General features: G+C 53.0%; 1 protein-coding gene and 1 long non-coding RNA gene across 9 annotated transcripts in view; one reads left to right on the top strand and one right to left on the bottom strand.

Moving 5' to 3' along the window:
• Positions 1-16,948, top strand: part of NDST1 (N-deacetylase and N-sulfotransferase 1) — a 58,938-nt gene extending 41,990 nt beyond the window's left edge. For 7 of the 8 annotated variants that reach the window (XM_082726200.1, XM_082726201.1, XM_082726205.1 and 4 more), the window contains 9 exons: positions 557-685; positions 1,488-1,670; positions 2,630-2,726; positions 3,945-4,068; positions 6,121-6,295; positions 8,383-8,553; positions 9,214-9,323; positions 11,058-11,160; positions 11,939-16,948. In XM_082726200.1, the coding sequence (XP_082582326.1) occupies positions 557-685; positions 1,488-1,670; positions 2,630-2,726; positions 3,945-4,068; positions 6,121-6,295; positions 8,383-8,553; positions 9,214-9,323; positions 11,058-11,160; positions 11,939-12,058 (1,212 nt within the window). In that variant the 3' untranslated portion in view covers positions 12,059-16,948. Of the gene's footprint in view, positions 1-556; positions 686-1,487; positions 1,671-2,629; positions 2,834-3,944; positions 4,069-6,120; positions 6,296-8,382; positions 8,554-9,213; positions 9,324-11,057; positions 11,161-11,938 lie in introns of those variants that run through there. The other variant, XM_082726207.1, reaches the window with a different exon arrangement.
• LOC309862410 overlaps positions 9,785-18,313 on the bottom strand; it is a 50,992-nt gene continuing 42,463 nt past the window's right edge. The window contains exon 7 of the long non-coding RNA XR_014310510.1: positions 9,785-10,837. This is a non-coding gene — a long non-coding RNA (uncharacterized lncRNA). The remainder of the gene's footprint in view (positions 10,838-18,313) is intronic.

The raw sequence follows: 18,313 nt of genomic DNA, 5'->3' as shown, positions 1-18,313 counted from the left end.
TGGAAAGATGAATTGTTGACAGTCCAGATGGGGCATGTGTGGGAAGGCCCATGCTTTCATCTGCCCATCTGTCCATCTGTCTGTCTGTCCGTCCACCCCTCTCTCTTTCCCTTCCTCCACTGGCCTCCTCAATACAAGGCATTCATAATCTCTCTGGGGAGGAGGTGGTGACCAGACAAGCAAGTTCTCTGCTCTCGTGGGGTGCCGTTTTAAGAGAGGAGGCAGAATCGACAGTTAAGCCAGCCAGTGACTGGGAGCATCCCTGGGCAGGTTCTAATGCTGTGAGGGACTTATGAGAGTGACCGGGAGGACTGCTTTGCAGAAGGTCAGGGACCCTTGCGGGGCAAGTGTTCTCACTTGCCTATCTCTGTTACTTTGGGGCCTGCTCATTTTGTTAACAGAGAGTAGCGGTGAAGTTCGTGAAACGGCAAGGGCCCGCGGGCTCACTTGAAGGAATGTTGCAGGCTGCAGAAGGTCACTGGAGGAGAGGGCCCCCAAGAGTGGGGGCTGTGTAGTCACATAAGAGGGTCAGAGCTCTCCCCTGCCCCATCCCCAGGTCCTCCCGCGACAGACCTGCGGCCTCTTCACACACACCATCTTCTACAATGAGTACCCTGGTGGCTCCAGCGAGCTGGACAAGATCATCAACGGGGGCGAGCTCTTCCTCACCGTGCTCCTCAATCCTGTGAGTGCTCATAGCCCTTGGCTGGGGGTGAGGGGCCACTGCTGGACAGCCTGTCTGCAGCCGGGGCTGGCTTTCCTGGGCCTGGGGAGGAGGGGGCTGCAGACAGTACAAGGGCCGGGAGTGGGGATATCTGCCCTACACCCCTGGCTCTCGCCCTGCTCTGCTGTGTGACCTTGGGAAGAGAATCCGAGTTGTCTTTCCTTTTCCCTTCCAGAGTCTTGTACTTTAGTGCAGTAGTGTGAGTGTTTTTGTCTGTGTTCTTTTTCTAGTCTTTGCATGTGTGTATAAATGTATGGATGTTAGGTACTAACAAAAATAGTAAGTCATTAATCCATAAACTATATCTGTATATATACATTTATTTTGAAGTACATATATTTTAAACTATTCATCTGAGCTTTCTGGCTCTCTCTTTCCTTAACTGTAAAATGGAAATAATCATCCATGCTTTAATACCATTAAGTAGATACTAAGCAGTGGTGTTACTCAGCTTTATGGGATAACTGAGCCCTCCTGTCTTCTGTGAACACTCCACTGACAAAAATACAGAACACATATATGACTGCACAATAGGTCAGCTTCCCATTTCAGGGTTGTGCTAGTTGGTGGTCAGTCAGCCAGACCTGGGTTCACCTGGCTGTGCCTAGGCCAAGGTCACTCAGTGAGTTTGCTAAAGGCCCCAGGGAGCCTCAGAATAGTCATAGAGTGACTTCTGCAAGCTGTGGCCTGACCAGAAGAGTCAAAAGTGGGGTGGAGGGGACTCAGATGCTAACTGGCCCTGCCCTCCCCTCCCCCGGAGCAGATCAGCATCTTCATGACGCACCTGTCCAACTATGGGAACGACCGCCTGGGCCTGTACACCTTCAAGCACCTGGTGCGCTTCCTGCACTCCTGGACCAACCTGCGGCTGCAGACGCTGCCCCCCGTGCAGCTGGCACAGAAGTACTTCCAGATCTTCTCCGAGGAGAAGGACCCGCTCTGGCAGGTGGGTGGGTGCGTGGGTGCGGGGGTCACCTGGGTGTCTTGTCGCAGAGATGGAATGCTCACCAGTGCCAGGCACACACGCCAGGCGTGGGCTTGGCCCCACACTCTCAGTCACTCTTGAGTGCAAACTCAGGTGCACTCTTACATGGGCACACTCGCATGTTCTCACACGCAGGTATGTACACACACCCCCACAGACATGCATGTGTGCACACTCACACACACCTTCTGAAAAAGCTTGATAAGGCTGTAAAGGAGCAGAGTGTAGATCAAGGGCAGATCAAAGCACTTGCCTGGCCTGGTTGGACTCAGTCCTTTATGTCCCTTCGCATGCTAGAAGGCTCTGTACAACGGGAAAGGGGACTGATGGGAGGGTTTGGGGGGGTCTGCCCCAGGGACTGTCAAAATCTGGAAAGAGAAGCTAAGCTGGAATGGAAGCCATCTCATAGCTCAGACCAGGGGTCTGCAGGCCAGGGCTCATGGGCCAGATGGGGTCTGCAGTCTGTTTTTGTAAGTGAGGTTTTATTGAAACCCATCCACACTCATTCTCGTACTTATTGTATAGGGCTGCTTTCATGCTACAACAACGGAATTGAGTAGTTGGGACAGAGACCAGGTAGTACTTGAGCCTAAAGTAGTTACTAAACACTTACCCAAGATTTACTAACCTCTGCAGAAGAAGTTTGCTGACCCCTGGTTCAGATGCAGCTCACCCAGTTAAACTCAGCAGATGTTCGTGAGCTGCTGTTGTGTGCCAAGCACTGGGCTGAGTGTTTTGCTAGGACTCACCGGAAGTGGTCCCTGCCTGCGAGCAGCTCAGTGTCCTGAGGTGGGGTGTGACAAGGACACACATAGTTACCCTACCTGCCAGCGCTGTAAGAGCCATATATCTGTGTGCAGCGAGAGTCCGTTCATTGGGTTTGGACCTCCCCCCTCACATTCGTTCCATTGTTGTTTTAGGACCCCTGTGAGGACAAACGTCACAAAGACATCTGGTCCAAGGAGAAGACATGTGACCGCTTCCCAAAGCTCCTCATCATTGGCCCCCAGAAAACAGGCAGGTCTCTCTGTTCTTGGCCAGGGTCCCTCGCCACCTGCTGTCTCAGCCACAGAATTTCGGGACCACCTTGCCCTGGTTCCAGGCCCTGATAATCTGCCCCCCTCTTTCCCAGGAACTGAGAATGAAGTTGGGATGAACGTGAACCGCCTGTCAGTATGAAAGGGGGGAGAGGGTGGAGGACGGGCGTAGAATTTGCTTATCAGCCCTGAACCACAGCCTCAGGGAGCTCTCTTCCTGGGCATCTCTGAATCTAGGCAGAGACGCCCAGATCAGCTGTTCCACACGTTTGAGCAGTGCCAGGCAAAACTGGTTCAGGGCAAAGAGGACGGCAATCAATTAGTCATGTCTGCCAGAGGTATAAGGGGGAGGAGCAATGATATGCTCGCTGAGTGTTTGCCATCCACACATACTGTAAAGCTCGAATGGGTATGCCCATTTTACAGATAAAATAACTTGAGGCTCAGAGAAGTGAAGTGACCTCCCCTGACATACTCAGTTAGGCAGTGACAGATCTAGGTCTTGAACCCTTATCTCTCTGACCCCCCCCCTCAAGCTTATACTCTTAAAGAAACTAAACTCTAGAGTTTCCTTCTCCTCCAAGATGTCTTATTATAGCCTACAAACCATAGACTCAGCATAGGAAAGGAATGAACTCTCTGAAGGAAGGGGTAGGTCCTGTACTGTCGAGTAGGACAGACAGTGTGAATGAGGGAAGGCTCCCAGAAGGAGAAGCCATTTGAGCCAGATCTCTTAGCCCTTCATGAATTTCCCGTCAACAGCCTGCAGGGTCTAGAGCTCCCTTTTCTCTGAGCTCCTCCCATGTGTCACAGGTCAGAGGCCCAGACCTGAAAAATCTTCTAGGTCTGGGATTATGAGATGACCCTAATGAACTGGGCATGGCTCCTGGAGTAGAGGGGTTGGAAGGATTCTGAGACCAAGTTCTTGGTTAGTGTTTAGGATGCCGTGATGAATTAGTGATGTCTACAGTGGATGCAAGAGTTGCGGTTTCCACGTGCATGCCCTGTATTTGCTGTCCTGGCTTTCGTGAAGTTAATTTGGATTGCACAGGTGTAGAAACTAAGCCACAGAGAAGGCAAGGGACTTTCCCAGGATCTCTCCATGAGTCATGGAGAGCTGGAGTCAGAATCCACGATTCCGACTCCGTGTTTGTTGGGGGGACACAGCCCTGGTCTCAGCTCTCTTCCATCCCTGCAGGCACCACGGCCCTCTACCTGTTTCTGGGCATGCACCCGGACCTCAGCAGCAACTACCCCAGCTCAGAGACCTTTGAGGAGATCCAGTTTTTTAACGGCCACAACTATCACAAAGGCATCGACTGGTGAGTGGCCCTGTCCGTCCAGGGCTGGATGGGAGCTTGCTGGCATGGCGTCTGCCCCGGAGGAGGTCTGCCGTGCTCATGGCAGGAAGCAGCTGGCCCTTCCTCACACACAGCTGAAGTTCCTGTAAACAGGGACAAAGCTCAGTGACCCTTGAGCCATGATGTTGGAGCCTTGTCATGGGCGGGACATTTGATGAGGAAGCCCTTTGCCCCTTTCCGTCACCGCCTGGGGTCAGAGGCTGCTGGAGGTAGGAGCCAGCACCTCCCTTGCTTATGGGAAAACAACCTGAATCCCAGAGGAGGACAGTGACTTGCCCAAGGTCCCAAGAGCTGGGGACAGGGCAGGGGCTAAAATCCAAATGTTCTGACCCTGAGAGCTGGCCAAAATTTCTTGCCTCACCGTGGAGCAGGTGGTGTTCTTGTGAGCCCGTCAGAGGTGGCTTGCCAGCCTATGGGGAGTTGCCTGGGGAGGTGGGAGGTGGTAGCAATCGCAGCTTCTTTCCAGAACCTGTCTCCAGAGGTTATGGCAGTAGGGGGTGGGGGTGGCGCACGTGGGGATAGTGGGATAGTTTTACGCTCCAGTCATTTCAGTTTGCATCTTTCACCTTTCCTTACCCTATCCGTGTATTACTCTTATTATTTTTGTGTCAGTGGTTTGCCTGGGTGGAGAGATTATGGCCCTTCTTCTGTTGGTTTCTGTACTTTTTCTCTTTCTTTTTTGTCTATCGTCTGCCTGCCTAGCTGCCTACCTGTCTCTGTCTCTAACACGTGGACTATCTCTGGGGTCCCTGAATGTCGCCCTCTGTCAGGTTTTAAGGAGGTGACATGGTACAACACCGTACATTTAACCTCAGCAGGGCCTGGGGCAGCGCCCCATCAGCAAGCACCCCAGCAGCACATACACGCATGAACACGTTTCTAGCAAAGACCGTGACTATTTACACTAAGATTAATAGGTCCGGTTTTGCTGCCAAATGGCTTTGCTCTAAACTTGAGGGAAAACGCTTCTGTTTTCAGAGCTTTCTCAATTTCGGTGTTACAGACAATGGACTGTGGGTGTACAGATGCTATTTCATAAAGAAAATTCAGAAATTGAAACTAACAGAACGCTGTATGTTGTAATTAGAATTTTAAAAATAAATAAAATTCAGAAATAGGAGAGAGCTAGCAGTTCCTCAGCCCCATTCCCAAGATTTTGGTTTTGTAGGTAGGTATAGGGCGGGATGAGGAGCCTCAGAAGCCCCAGGGCAGTTCTGACGAAGGGGTTTCTGGAGTAACCCTGTCTCCCAGGATCCAGTAGGGATCCTACACCCTTACCTAACATGGGCCTGTGGGCTTTGGTTCCCATGAAGCCCTGAAGTTGTCCCTCTATTCTGTATGAGTAGGAGCCCCTAGAAGGCTCTGGAGTGTTCATTTAGCTTCCTGAGGGGTCCTGCAGAGCTGGTCCCAGAGGGCTTGAATGGGCATCCGTTGGGCTGGGATATGGAAGGTTCCTCTGGAAGGCTGTCAGGCTGACCTACGTGAGGCCAGGGAGGGGTGTGACTGGCAGAAGGTGACACGCTCCCCCTGGCTTTGTCTCCTAGTCTGCAGTGACAGCCTAGAAAGTGATATTCTTGGCCAGTAAAGAAACCCTGTACTCGGGATGGGGCAGAGCAGGAGGAGGCATCTCTTGGGACCATTCAGGCTCTTCCTGGGGTCAGAGGTGTCCCAGTTTCGCCCTTAGAGCAGTGGGTTAAGCCCCAGTCATTTTAACTGGGAATACCTCATTCAAGAGTCAAACATACCATGCACCATCCCTTGCCTTACAACCCATATCACTTCTGTAAGTCTTCCTATCCTCCTGACTCCAAGGTCCCCCCAAAAGGAATGGATTCCACAAAGGGGGACTTCCCAGTGGCCGACCATCTAGAATCCCTACCAGGAGCAGGTCACTGGGATCAGTGTGCCTGCTGGCTTTCTGAACTCCCACCCCAGCGACCTCTCCCGCCGCATTCCTCCGGCCCCTTTCTCACGAGTCTTGCCTGTGAGCTCTTCCCTCTGGGTTTCCTGCAGGTACATGGAGTTCTTCCCCATCCCCTCCAACACCACCTCTGACTTTTACTTTGAGAAGAGCGCCAACTACTTCGATTCGGAAGTGGCGCCCCGGCGGGCGGCTGCTCTGCTACCCAAGGCCAAGGTCCTGACCATCCTCATCAACCCAGCGGACCGGGCCTATTCCTGGTACCAGGTGAGCTGGGGCTGGGGTGGAGCCCTGGGTAGGGGCATGGGGCTCTGTCCACCACTCAGCTACTCATACATTCATTCGACAGGTACTTACTAAGCCCACCTGCCCACCCTGCTAGCTTCACTGGGGTCCTGCCTCTGATTCTGACACCAACAAGGGGTGGAGGCTGGTTCCACTTTGATGAAAGTGAGATTGGGTGAACAGTGATCTTACTAACTGGCCTCCTCGCTAGGCACAGGGTGGGGTGGGGGTGAGGATTCAGAGGGAATTAAATTAAGGCTTAGGTCTCTGCGTTCATAGTAGGGGATGCAGACACCTGATCAGGTAACGAAGTTACCTGACTGTTGTCTGAGTTAGAGAAGGTAATGACTCCTCATCCCCACTCGACAATGTAAGAACTAGAACTTTCTTTAACTTCAATGACCTGACTTAATTTCTTCTGAGCACCCATTCCCCTAGGCTTACAGGAAAGCCTAAGATCAGGCCTTTTGGGAGGTTTCCTCCCCTGCCTGCCAGTCTTCCTGGGATTCTGGTCCAGGTCCAGGATGTAGGGGGTGAGTAGCTCATTCACCCGCTGGTCCAGGAAGGCCTCCTCGGGCCTGGCCACTTTCAGCAGCACCCTGTAGCCCTCTGAGCCTGTCCCTTCCTCTCTGGGGCCTCACTGCATCCGCCATCCTGGTGGCAGGCCAGGTGCAGATCCTACTTGCTCTCTGCTCCCCACAGACTGCCCACCCTGAGGGATGTGTGAGCCTCGGTGCAGTGGGGAGGCCTAACAGTGTGACCCCTGGAGGGCAGGCTCCTGGTCTCCGGATGGGACCAGCCCATGGCATTATCAGGTGGCTCAAACATGGCATTTTCTGATTCCTTTCCTATCCTGTCTTAGTCTGTTCGAGCAGTCATAATTACAGTATGGACTCGGGCTTAAATAACAGGAATTTGTTTCTTATGGTGCTGGAGTTTCCAAGGACAGGATCAAGATGCTGGCAGATTTGGTTCCAGATGAGATCACTCTTCCTGGCTTTATTTATTTATTTAAAGAATTTATTTATTTATTTGACAGAGAAAGAGATCACAAGCAGGCAGAGAGGCAGGCAGAGAGAGAGAGGAGGAGGCAGGCTCCCTGCTGAGCAGAGAGTCCGATGCGGGACTCGATCCCAGGACCCTGGAATTATGACCTGAGCAGAAGGCAGAGGCTTAACCCACTGAGCCACCCAGGCGCCCTCTTCCTGGCTTTAAACAGTTGCCTTCCCACTGTGTCCTCACAAGGCAGAGAGGGAGAGAGCGAGAGCAAGAGCAGGAGCTCGCACTCCCTCTGGTGTCACTTCTTACGAGGGCACTAACCTCATTGTGGTGGCCCCACCCTCATGACCTCATCTCCCTCCCAGGTACCTCCCCAAGGCTCCATATCCAAAAACCATCATACTGTGGGGTAGGGCTTCAACGCAGGAATTTTGAGGAGGGGACACATACATTAAATAATAACACCTTCTAATTTCTACAGAGGACAAATTCTCAGTTTAGTATAAATGGCTTTTAAGTACTTTTCAATGTTGTTAAGCTCTGTTTTCAACAAAAAGAGTGCAAGCTTTGGGCTCAGGACCTGTAGCAGACATTTATTTTTATCTGGCTGGCATTTGCGAACATTGCTTTATTTTTATTGTATGTATGAATGATCACCTTCTTTATGTGACAGCTGAGTCTGGTCTTCTATTTATGGAGGCAGTAGTGAGTTTTATTTTGAAATAGTTTTATGTGAATAAGAAAGATGAGTCAGTGGGAATCAAAGTGTGTGGACCTCGGCGCACACAGGTGGCTTGTGGATATGGGAGACATCAGAGAGGAGACAGGAAGACAGTCAACATGTGGAAACTCTGATCTAGTTCTACTCCTGTCTTGCAAAGATGGAAAAACTAGGGCTCTGAGAGGTCATGACTCCCCAAAGTCAAAGTGTAGTGAGAGACAGATCCGGGACTTGAACCCAGGGCTGCTGGTTCCGGGCAGGGTCTTTAGGCCCCTTCGTGGCTGCTGAAGAGAGCCTCTTTGTTTTGTGCCCCCATGTGACACACTGACCCTCTTCCCTTAACCTGCAGCACCAGCGAGCCCATGATGACCCAGTGGCCCTGAAGTATACCTTCCACGAAGTGATCACGGCTGGGCCTGATGCGTCCTTGAAGCTGCGGGCCCTCCAGAGCCGCTGCCTGGTCCCCGGCTGGTACGCGACCCACATTGAGCGCTGGCTCAGCGCCTTTCACGCCAACCAGGTAGCTGCCTATCCCTGGCCCTTGGGGTGGGGGGCACTCAACAGTTCTGGCTTGTGGAAGCTGGCAGAAAGCCTCAAATCTCTTTTGTCATGGGGTCCGAAATGTCCTCATTGGTGAGCTAGATCTTTGGGGTCTTTGAAAGTTTCGTTCTTGTTCATCCCAAGGCTAATGTGTGAAAATTCCCTGAGCCCATGTCCTGTTACCAGGCTCTGTGTCCCTGAGGGGACTCCAAAAGCCCTGGGGTAGGCTGCCTTCCTGAGAGGGGTGTGGTGATGTGGAGAGCCTGAGTGGAGAGGTAAGCAGGGCTAGATCACATGAGGCATTTTAGGGAACCTCTTGGAGGGTTGAGGCGGAGAGTGACATTGGGCCAGAGGCTTAGAGAGAGGCAGAGAGGGATATGGTAGGGTTGTGACAGGCAGGACGGAGTGGAGTGATAGCTTCCTCTCCAGGAGAGGGAAGCCGGCAGAGAGCAGAGAGTTGGACTGCAGAAGCCTGAGGTGTAGGGACACCTGCCATGCAGGAGTGGGAGAGGAGGCAGAGACTATGGAGTGAAGAGTCCCCAGTTTGTAACCATGGCTGCTGACCAGAAGACCGGGAACCTGTTTGCCCTTGTAGTAAATACAGGTTCAGATCATCCTGTCTCTTCTCTCTTTTCTCCAGATTCTGGTCTTGGATGGCAAACTGCTGCGGACAGAACCTGCCAAAGTGATGGACACAGTGCAAAAGTTCCTTGGGGTGACCAACACTATTGACTACCACAAAACCTTGGCGTGAGTGTCTTGGCTTTTCAAAGGGGTGATTTTCTGAGCAGGCACCTGGACCCAAAAGCAAAAGGCCTGAATAATTATGGAGGAGACACAGATAAATTAGAGTTAGAAAATGTGCATATTCCCGATGGCTATTTAGTGGAAAAGCTAATATTAATATGATTTGGGTCATATTAATAAAGGTATCAACTCAATAAAAAAGGGAGGTGGTAAATATGTTCCACTCTGGTCAGTCCCACCACTGGGGTTTTCTTTTCAGTCTGTGCTGAACATTTCTAGAATCTTTTATTAAACTAACTTAAACTAATATTGGGCAGCCCTAGTTCCCACAAGGGCTTCTTAGCATTAGGTCATGATTTAAATATAATTTCAGGAAAAGGCAGCTACAGATAATTGTTGATGGATTATAATAGCTCTCACGCAGAACCTGGTACAGGTGCACTAAGATGCCCTCCCAAGACGGGTAGAGGCCAGCCTGTGTGGCAGGAGCTCAGGGCTAGGGAGTTATGTGTTAACCATGTTACAGACAATGGCTTACACAGCTGTATGGGGTGAGGAGGTGGTCTCAAGAGAGGGAGGAATAAAATAACCTTCCCTGGTTACCTTCCTGGGAAAGTCATGCAGCAAGAATGTCCCCTTTTCACTGTCTTGGAGGTAGAAGGGGAAGAAGAGAAGCAATCCTTTACCTCGAGGCAGACAGGAGCAGCAGCTAAGGGTGTGGGGCTGTTGGCATCAGAGATGCCTGGGTTAGAAGACCCATTATGTCTTTAGCTGTGTGACCTTGGACAAGTGTCTTAGGGCCTTCAAGCCTCACTTTCCTCATCTGTACATTGGAGATAAAGGTGATGACTCCTGCTTCCCGAGGGCCCCTGTATTGCATGAGGCATGCATGTGGAGCTCTTAGCTCCGTGCCTGGCATGTACTGATGCTCAGAGATCATTTAAGTCTTCATCATCCTCATCTTCCTCCTTTATGCCTGCCCTGTGACCCAGTCAGAATTCCCTGTCTCCTACACCTGCCAAATGCGAATTCTGCTTTCCCACTGTCCTCATGCTGGAAGCATTCAGCCCTGATCTGGGGCTGAGTTCTGATGCCAGTGTGCCTCCCCTCCCCTTGGCAGCTTCAGATCTCATCTCCTCCCTCCCTTCAGAAAAAACCTTTGAAGGCCCAGCATGACTTTGCATCCTGAAGGCAGTCTGGCTCTGTCATTTCTGAAGTTTACTCTAAAAGCCAGAACTTCTCAGTGATGGCTATGCTTAAGTACTAGTGCAGACATTGCATTTCTTGAAAAATCAACAGTTTATTAGAACACACACCCACCACAATGCCACTAAGCTTTGCTTCCCTCTTGGGTTCTTGGGTGAAAAAAGGTGCTTGGCCCCGAGTGGGAGAGCGCCCTGGGAAGGTTTCCTCGAATCCCGAAGGATGAATGGCAGATATTCTTCTTCCGGGTTGCTTGCTGGAGGGACTCGGGTTGCCTCACCAGGATGAGAGCAACTCAGCACGTGAGCTGCTTTCTGCTGGGAAGAAGGGGGCAGGCGTGTTTAGTGTAGCCCAGGGCCAGCAGCAGCAAACCCCAGCCCCCATACATCTATCTATCTGTGGGTTCCAGAGTGTGCTTAGGGGAGTAGGTTGTGGTCCAGGCTCTGCCACTCCTAGAGTCTGTGAACTTGGCCTTAAGGTGGGAAGGGGTAGGCTGGGCTGGCTCCCATCCATAGGCTTTCACCACCTCCGCAGGTTTGATCCAAAGAAAGGATTTTGGTGCCAGCTGCTCGAAGGAGGAAAAACCAAGTGTCTGGGCAAAAGCAAGGGCCGGAAATACCCAGAGATGGACCTGGATGTAAGTGCACACACCACCTGTGGCAGCTGGATCCCGGGGGCGGGGAGTGTCCCTGAGCAGCGGGGATCCTCTCTCCTCTTGACCCTGCACTGAGTACCTTAACAGCCTTGGCCTTTCTTGGATGATGTTCTTACAAGGAGGGAATGGAAGCTGGGACATGGTGGGTTAGAAAAGATTTAGTCTAGTGACTATTTATGACCTTCTGCCTAGGGCTGAATGCCGTGGGCTTTGAGGATGGATCAGACGTGTCTTTGCCTTCACTGGGTAGGGGGTGGGGGGTGGAAATAAGTCACACACACCAGGAAGAATATAAGGCAGGACATGCTTCCTGCAGTTAGAGAGCTGCATGAGAGTGCTAGCGGATTTCCAACCAGAGATGGCACTTGAAGCTGGGAGGGGGACCAGAGGGGGAGGGGCTCGGAGCTGGGCCTGCGGGGGGGACAGCATGTGGCCCGAGGTATGGATGGATAGGGGGATAAGCCTTCTTGCGGGAGAGAATGGCATGTCCGAAGGACGTAGGTCAAAGGTCACATACCCTGCCTTTCAGTCCTGATTTTAACGAATTCCTTCTTTTCTCCCAATCACAAGAATTTTGACCTTGTGGACTATGCTTTGGTGTCCTGCCATCTCGCTTTATTTCGGAGGCTGCCATTTTGAGGATGGTGGTGAATAGGTGATAGGTGTGTGGGTTGACGCTGACAGTGATAGATTTCCAGAGGGGAGAAGTCCCTTTAGAATCAGCACTTCCCTGAGATCTGAACTCTTCCTCCTGTTCCAGTCCCGCGCCTTCCTGAAGGACTATTATCGGGACCACAACATCGAGCTCTCCAAGCTGCTGTACAAGATGGGCCAGACGCTGCCCACCTGGCTGCGGGAGGACCTCCAGAACACCAGGTAGCCGCGGCCACCACAGCCAGACTGAACGTTTGTGACGGCCTGGACGGCCTGCCGCATGCTGAGCCAGACTGACCCGCAGAGTGGGGAGCTGGGCCTGGGCTGGCCGGGCACTTCCAAGCAATACTCAGCTGAGGCCCAGGCAGGGCCAGGAGAAGAGCCCAGGCGGGTCCACAAGCGCCTCGGAGCATCCAGCGCTGGGTCTGTGGCCTCCGGGACCTCCCTCGCCACCAGAGGTCCGTTCCGTGCACGGCCTTCCATGGGGAGGCCACCCCCTGTTGGTGGAAGGCCACTTCCTGGTGAGAGGGAGTCCGTGAGACTCCCTTTTCTGTCCCTCACTGTGTCCTACCAACCATGCCCTCCCCTTCATCCCATCACTCCCTGCGCCGGCGGGGTCTCCCCTCAGTATTAGCTGCCATGTTTGCCCTGTCCTCCAGACAACAGGGAGAGGAGCCCAGCTGGGCCTTTTGCCAAACTAGGGAGAGAGACTGGATGCCTCCCTGACTGTTTTGAGCCAGGCACTTCAGAGGGGCCAGCTGGGTGCCCAAAGTCACTGGGCTGGATGTGGTGGGGGGCCTTCAAGAGAACTCTGCACCTCTACACGCATTCCGGTTAATACCTTCACATCTCACTTTCCCTTCTGGGGAAAGAACCGCTGATTCCTACAGTATCCACCCAGTCCTCAGGGTCTCCTTCGGGACCCCGGGGCACTGCCATGCCATTAGGACCCAGAGGCCCAGGCCCCCCTACCCTGTTCCTCATCCTGGGATATGACGTGTGGTATTTCCTGTGGTAAAAGACTCAGGCGGTTCAGGAGTCTGCCAGTATACATGTCCCAATGTACATATGTTGTCCCCATGCCCACCCCCAACCTTGGCCCCTGGGCAGACCCTGGGCAGCGTGGGTGAGACTGCCATCCATGGCTTTGTCCCAGCTACCTGCGGCCAAGGGCTCCAAGACCCCCTTAACCTGCACCCCCAAATACTAAGAAGCTAAAGTATTTTAATATTTTGTTTTTTTTTTTTTCTTGGTGCCAGAGTTTATACCCTGGGTGCTGGGGTCGCACTGTGTTTTTATATATATATATATATATATATAATGTGTATATATATATATTATATTTTTTTTGGTTGGGTTTGTTTTTAATTCAGTCATACAAAATGGTGGCAAGCCCCAGTGTCCTATCTCAGTGCTAAAGAATGATATGGAAGGGAGGGGAGGGCTTGTCCTCGTGTGTCTGGGCCTTGGGGAGACACTGTGGAGGTGCCTCTTGGAGAGGTGTCTGTTCCCTTCCCAAGTGTCGCGGCTGCCCTGGGGCTACTGCAGCTGAACAGAGGCAGTGAAGCGCCCAGGGAAGACCCGCTCTCTCCGGGACAGCTGGTCTCATGAAGCTCAGTGACCCTGGAGGAATTTTGGCCAAAGGAGACAGCAGGGCTGGGGCGGGAGGCCAGGGGGCTGAAGGCCGGCCTGTCCCCTCCTTGTCACATGGTGCTAGGTTGGGAGCCGCCCTGGGAGCTGTGCTGCCCGCCAGGACCCACAGAACTGTCTCCAGGCCCCCTGCAGACCTCGGGATCTCGGGGCTGTTTTCCGGTTAGGGTCGGCTCCCACCCGCCTCTTTAACAATGTGAAGTGACTAAGGCTGGGTGCCTCTCCCTGGCCCCTCCCACTGCCCGTCAGCTTCCAGCCAACATCCAGAAAACCCTTTCTGGAGAGCTTTGTCCTGTTGGGAAGACTCTAGCATCTTGGGGCTGGAAGGGTCCTTTGACGGGTATGGAAGCAGAAAGGCGAGGCGGCCTCCTTGGCCGACGTCTCAGAACTGGGTGAGAGCAGGGAGGAGAATTAAACCTGAGACTCCTGATTCTGGGTCCAGTGCTCTTCTTTCAATGCCACACTGCCTCTGAGCCCATCCTGGGGACCCTACTCTGTGCCAGCTTCCTGTCCCTCCCTCAGTCACACCCGTGGTCATCCAGGATAGGGGACAAACCACTCCTTCCCAGCCAGGGTGCCTTTGAGCCTTCTCCGTTCCTGGTCTGCACATGCAGTCCTGCCTTGCTCTCTCTGAGAGGTCCTCCCCCGGTCTTTGGGGATGGGGGTGGGTCCCGGGTCTGTCTGACCTCTGAACCCAAGCCCTTTTCTCAAGTTCTTCCCCGGCAGTGGAGAAGAAAGGGGGATACTCAGCGGGACGGTTGCGTGTGGGTTCACTGTCTTCCGAGAGAAGCCTTCCCACCATGCTTCTCATTGGGGCCTTCGAGGCTGGGAACCCAGCGTCAAGCCCGCAGGGGATGAGGAACAGTGTCTGGGGACAGGGTGGCACGCCTGCTTGTATGCTTGTGAAGACTTGCCAGTGCCATGGAACCTGACCCTCGCAGAAGGGGGCAGCATCTTCCACAGTGCGGACCCCAGGCCTCATCTCCCATCTTGCGGCGAGGGGCTTGGGCTCCGTGGCCTGTGCTAGACCTTTATAGCTCCCACTGCTGAGATCTACCTTCTGTGTCTGGACACCTGCCCCCCTCTCTGGGAGCTCGGAATGGCCGGTGCACTGGCACCTCCATTTCTCTCTGCCTCTGGCCCGAGGAAGGAGCAGGCGGGTTGGAGGCCCCGGCGGACCCCTGTGGGAGCAGAGGAAGTGGTGGGGAATGTTGTCTAGGTCCTTCTGGAAGGCTGGGCACTTGACTTGCCACATGTTCTGAGTCTGTCTGGTCCCTGCTACTTCTTCCCTTCCCACGCATGAATCTTGCTCGTGGACCCGCTGCCAGGAACTGTAGCTACTGAGGAAGGGGACAGACAAATCCCTCTAGGGGCCCCCAGCTACTGAGCACACAGATCTTCCTCACGAGAGGGCAAACCAGAGGGCAGTAGGTACGGCATCTCTGCATCCTCAGTGTCCTCTAACGCACTGTGTTTGGCCAGAGAGAGAGAAACAGCTTAAATCATGGAGTGGACACTGCCGACCATTCTCTCATCCCTCTCGAGAGCCTTTGCTTGGGTCAGGCGCAGGTGGGTTGTCCCCTGTGACTGCCTCAGCCACTTGGGGTTCTAGAACCGCCCATAGTGCACATCTTGCGTGTGGAGGAGTCTGAGGTTTCAAGATGGGCCTCTTCTAGGCCCATGAGGAGAAGCAGCCGGGGCCTGAGGCCCCGCTGAGGGAGAAGCCATCTGTTCCCCATGAAGGATGACTAGGCTGACCCACAGAGATGGGTGCCCTTAGGAGGGAATGGTCCCCATGGTTGTGAGGGAAAGAGCAAGTGAAAACACGTACCAGTTATTTTATTATGAACACCTGCTATCCTCCATCTAGAGTTAAAATGAACATTCTGCCACATTTGATTTCTCTCTCTCTGTATGTATGAATTTTTTTTCCAAACTAGTTTTAAAGTGAGTTGCAGATATCACGAGACTGGACCAAAATGCCTCGGCCCGCATCCCCGGAGAGTTAAGACATCATGCTATGTCTTGGCCGGTATCACACCCGAGACAACAGTGATTTCCTAAAAACATCTGCTATTGAATCCATGTTTGCTCCCCCACCCCCATAACTTTTACGCCTGGTTTTAGAATCAGGATCCGCTCAAGTTGCATACATGACATCTTGTAACTGCGGTTTTTGTCCAGTCTCTCCCCTCTCTGGTTGCTTTGGTTCTTTAAATGATGTTATTTCTAAGGAGAGCAGTCCCGCATCTGGATCTGTGTGATCATTTCTTCATGGTGTCCCAGAACGTGCTCCTTTAGCCCCTGTCTTGTTCAGGGTGATTTAGGCTGCATGGATCTCCGCCTTCTGTGCTGACTTGACATCTTCACTCCAGCCTGAGATGCCTCTCTCTTGTCCCCTGTACCAAGTGCCAAACCAGCAGCAGGGCTCGGTGGAGCCCCGGGAGCTCAGGGGAGGGCAAGGGAGGCAACCCTTGCAGCTGGGCCTGCTGGGAAGGAGATGCCTCCGGCCCAGAAGAGCCTGTGCTGCCCGCTCTGATCCTGGTGATGGGCCACAGGGCACGAATAGCATGTCTGTCTGTCTGTCTGTCTGTCTCTCTGTTTTGTGGCCTCCCGGTTTTTACTTCCTGGAGGCCCGTGGTCTGTGTGCACTGGAACAGAGCCAGGCCCCTGGGATGCACCAGGGAAGGGCCTAAGCGGGGAACTGCCTCCCCCAAGTTGTAGTGTGAGGAGGAGAGCCAGGGGCCAGAAGCAGGAGATGTGAAATTTCGTCCCAACTGGGTACGTTTAGTAGCTACGTCACGGTTTCCCCTCCAGAGCCTCAACTTCCCCATTTATAAGATGTGCAGATGGGGCTATAACAGGGGTTTTCAAATGTCCAAGAAGAAAGCAGGTCTGCTCTAGTGGAAGTGAGGGTGGAGGGCCCAGACCCCTGCCCTCGAGGCAATGCTGGGTGCCTGGTGTGCAACCCTGGGCCAGCTGCCCCCCAGGGCTCGTCTTTGTCAGCTCGGCCAGCCAGAGATTTTTGGAAGGGGCGTGGGCTTTGTGAGGGGTCAGTGTCAAGGTTCTGGGGAGACTCTGGTTGTGTTTTATCCTAATAAGTTCATCCCTCCCTCTCTTCTCCCTCTCTCTGGCCCTTGAGGAGAATGAAGGAGAGGAGAGGGCTTTCTATGACTGTGCTAGCTTTTATTATCAGCAAGAGGGCTCCTTTTGTAATTTGCATGAAATTCATGTCATTTCCTGGGGAGAGGAGAGGGCTGACTGGAGAGGGTGGGGGGGCACGCTAGGGGAGCAGACAGGTTTCCTTCCCTTGTGGGGGTTGGGAGAGGGGGGAGAAGGGGTGCTGCCCAGCTCACCTGATCAGGGCTCTCGAACCAGCCGTTTTGGGTTGTGTTAAAAGTGGGAACCTTCCTCCATTAATGTACAATCTCGAACTAACTGCTAATAAAGTGGGGTTCTATTTGTACGCACTGGTCATGTCTGTGTGTCTTTGAACTTTAAGAAAGGCCTGTAGGGAAGGCGGCCATAGGGAGGTTCACACCACAGCCAATCTGGCCGCCCCTGTGTATGATGGGGATGTCCTTTTACTCTTTGATCCCCTGTTTCCCTCGTCCTTGAGGGGTGTGGAGGAAGTTGGACGCAGTAGCCGCTCCTGGAGAACTTGGTGGAAATGCAGATCCCCAGGCTGCATGCCCAGAGAGTCATCACTGGCAGATGTGAGGTAGGGCCCAGCTGTCTGCATTTTAACTTCTCCACGCCGAGACACCACACTTTGGGAAACCCTCAGGACCCTCTGCGAAGCTCTAAAATAATGTACCTCCCTGGACTCCTCAGAATGTGCTCTTTCAGAACCTCTGGGAGTGGGACCCAGCTAAGTGCTTTTTAACCAAGTCCCTGATGCACGGGAAGATTTGGGAACACTGACCTGGGCCACTGAGTGCAAGGCAGAGAAGGGCCAGAGGAGCGTGGACAGCTGCTGGGGGGCGTGCGAGGTCACAGCTGGGAACACCAACATGCCAGCCCTGGTGCACGGGAGCAGCACTGGCGGAGACCTCACGGGTCGTCAGCCGGGAGCCTGGGATGGGCCATGTGGCATCGCCCACACTACGTGGCTGGAGGCTACATTAATGGGAGCAGCTCCAGAAGGCACGATACAGAAGCATTCCCATGCCAGTTAGGGGGTCTGGCCACATCAGAGATTCTTGAATTTTAAAATAGCTGGTATTTGTTTTTCAAAAAGAAACACTGAAAACTGGGTAAAGGCAGGAGTACTCCTGTTGGAATGGGGTCAGGGTCTGGGCTCTCACCAGCTAATTCCTCCTCTTGGTCCCTCATATCATCTCAGAACCCCCAAATCCTTGAAACACAGTGTGAAAATCCAGCCCAGATGTTCTCAGAGGTCCCAAGAGTCTGCCTTTCTTCTTCTTCTTTTTTAATATTTCATTTATTTGAGAGAGAGAGAGAGTGCAAACCAAGGGGAAAGGCAGAGGGAGAAGCAGACTCCCCACTGAGCAGTGAGCCCAAAGCAGGACTTGATCCCAAGACCCTGGGATCATGACCTGAGGTGAAGGCAGACATTAACTGACTGAGCCACCCAGGCACCCCAAGAGTCTGCATTTCTTCCTTCCTTTCCTTTTCTTTTTTTTTTTTTTAAAGATTTTTAAAAATTTATTTGATAGAGACACAGTGAGAGAGGGAATCCAACCAGGGGGAGTGGGAGAAGGAGAGGCAGGCTTCCCACTGAGCAGGGAGCTGAGGGGGGGCTCAGTCCTAGGACCCCGGGGTCATGACCTGAGCCGAAGGCAGATGCTCAATGATTGAGCCACCTAGG

The sequence above is a fragment of the Mustela nivalis genome (genome assembly GCF_964662115.1).
Source record: "Mustela nivalis genome assembly, chromosome: 3".
NCBI classification, from domain to species: Eukaryota; Metazoa; Chordata; class Mammalia; order Carnivora; family Mustelidae; genus Mustela; species Mustela nivalis.
This window is presented reverse-complemented; position numbering and strand designations above follow the sequence as displayed.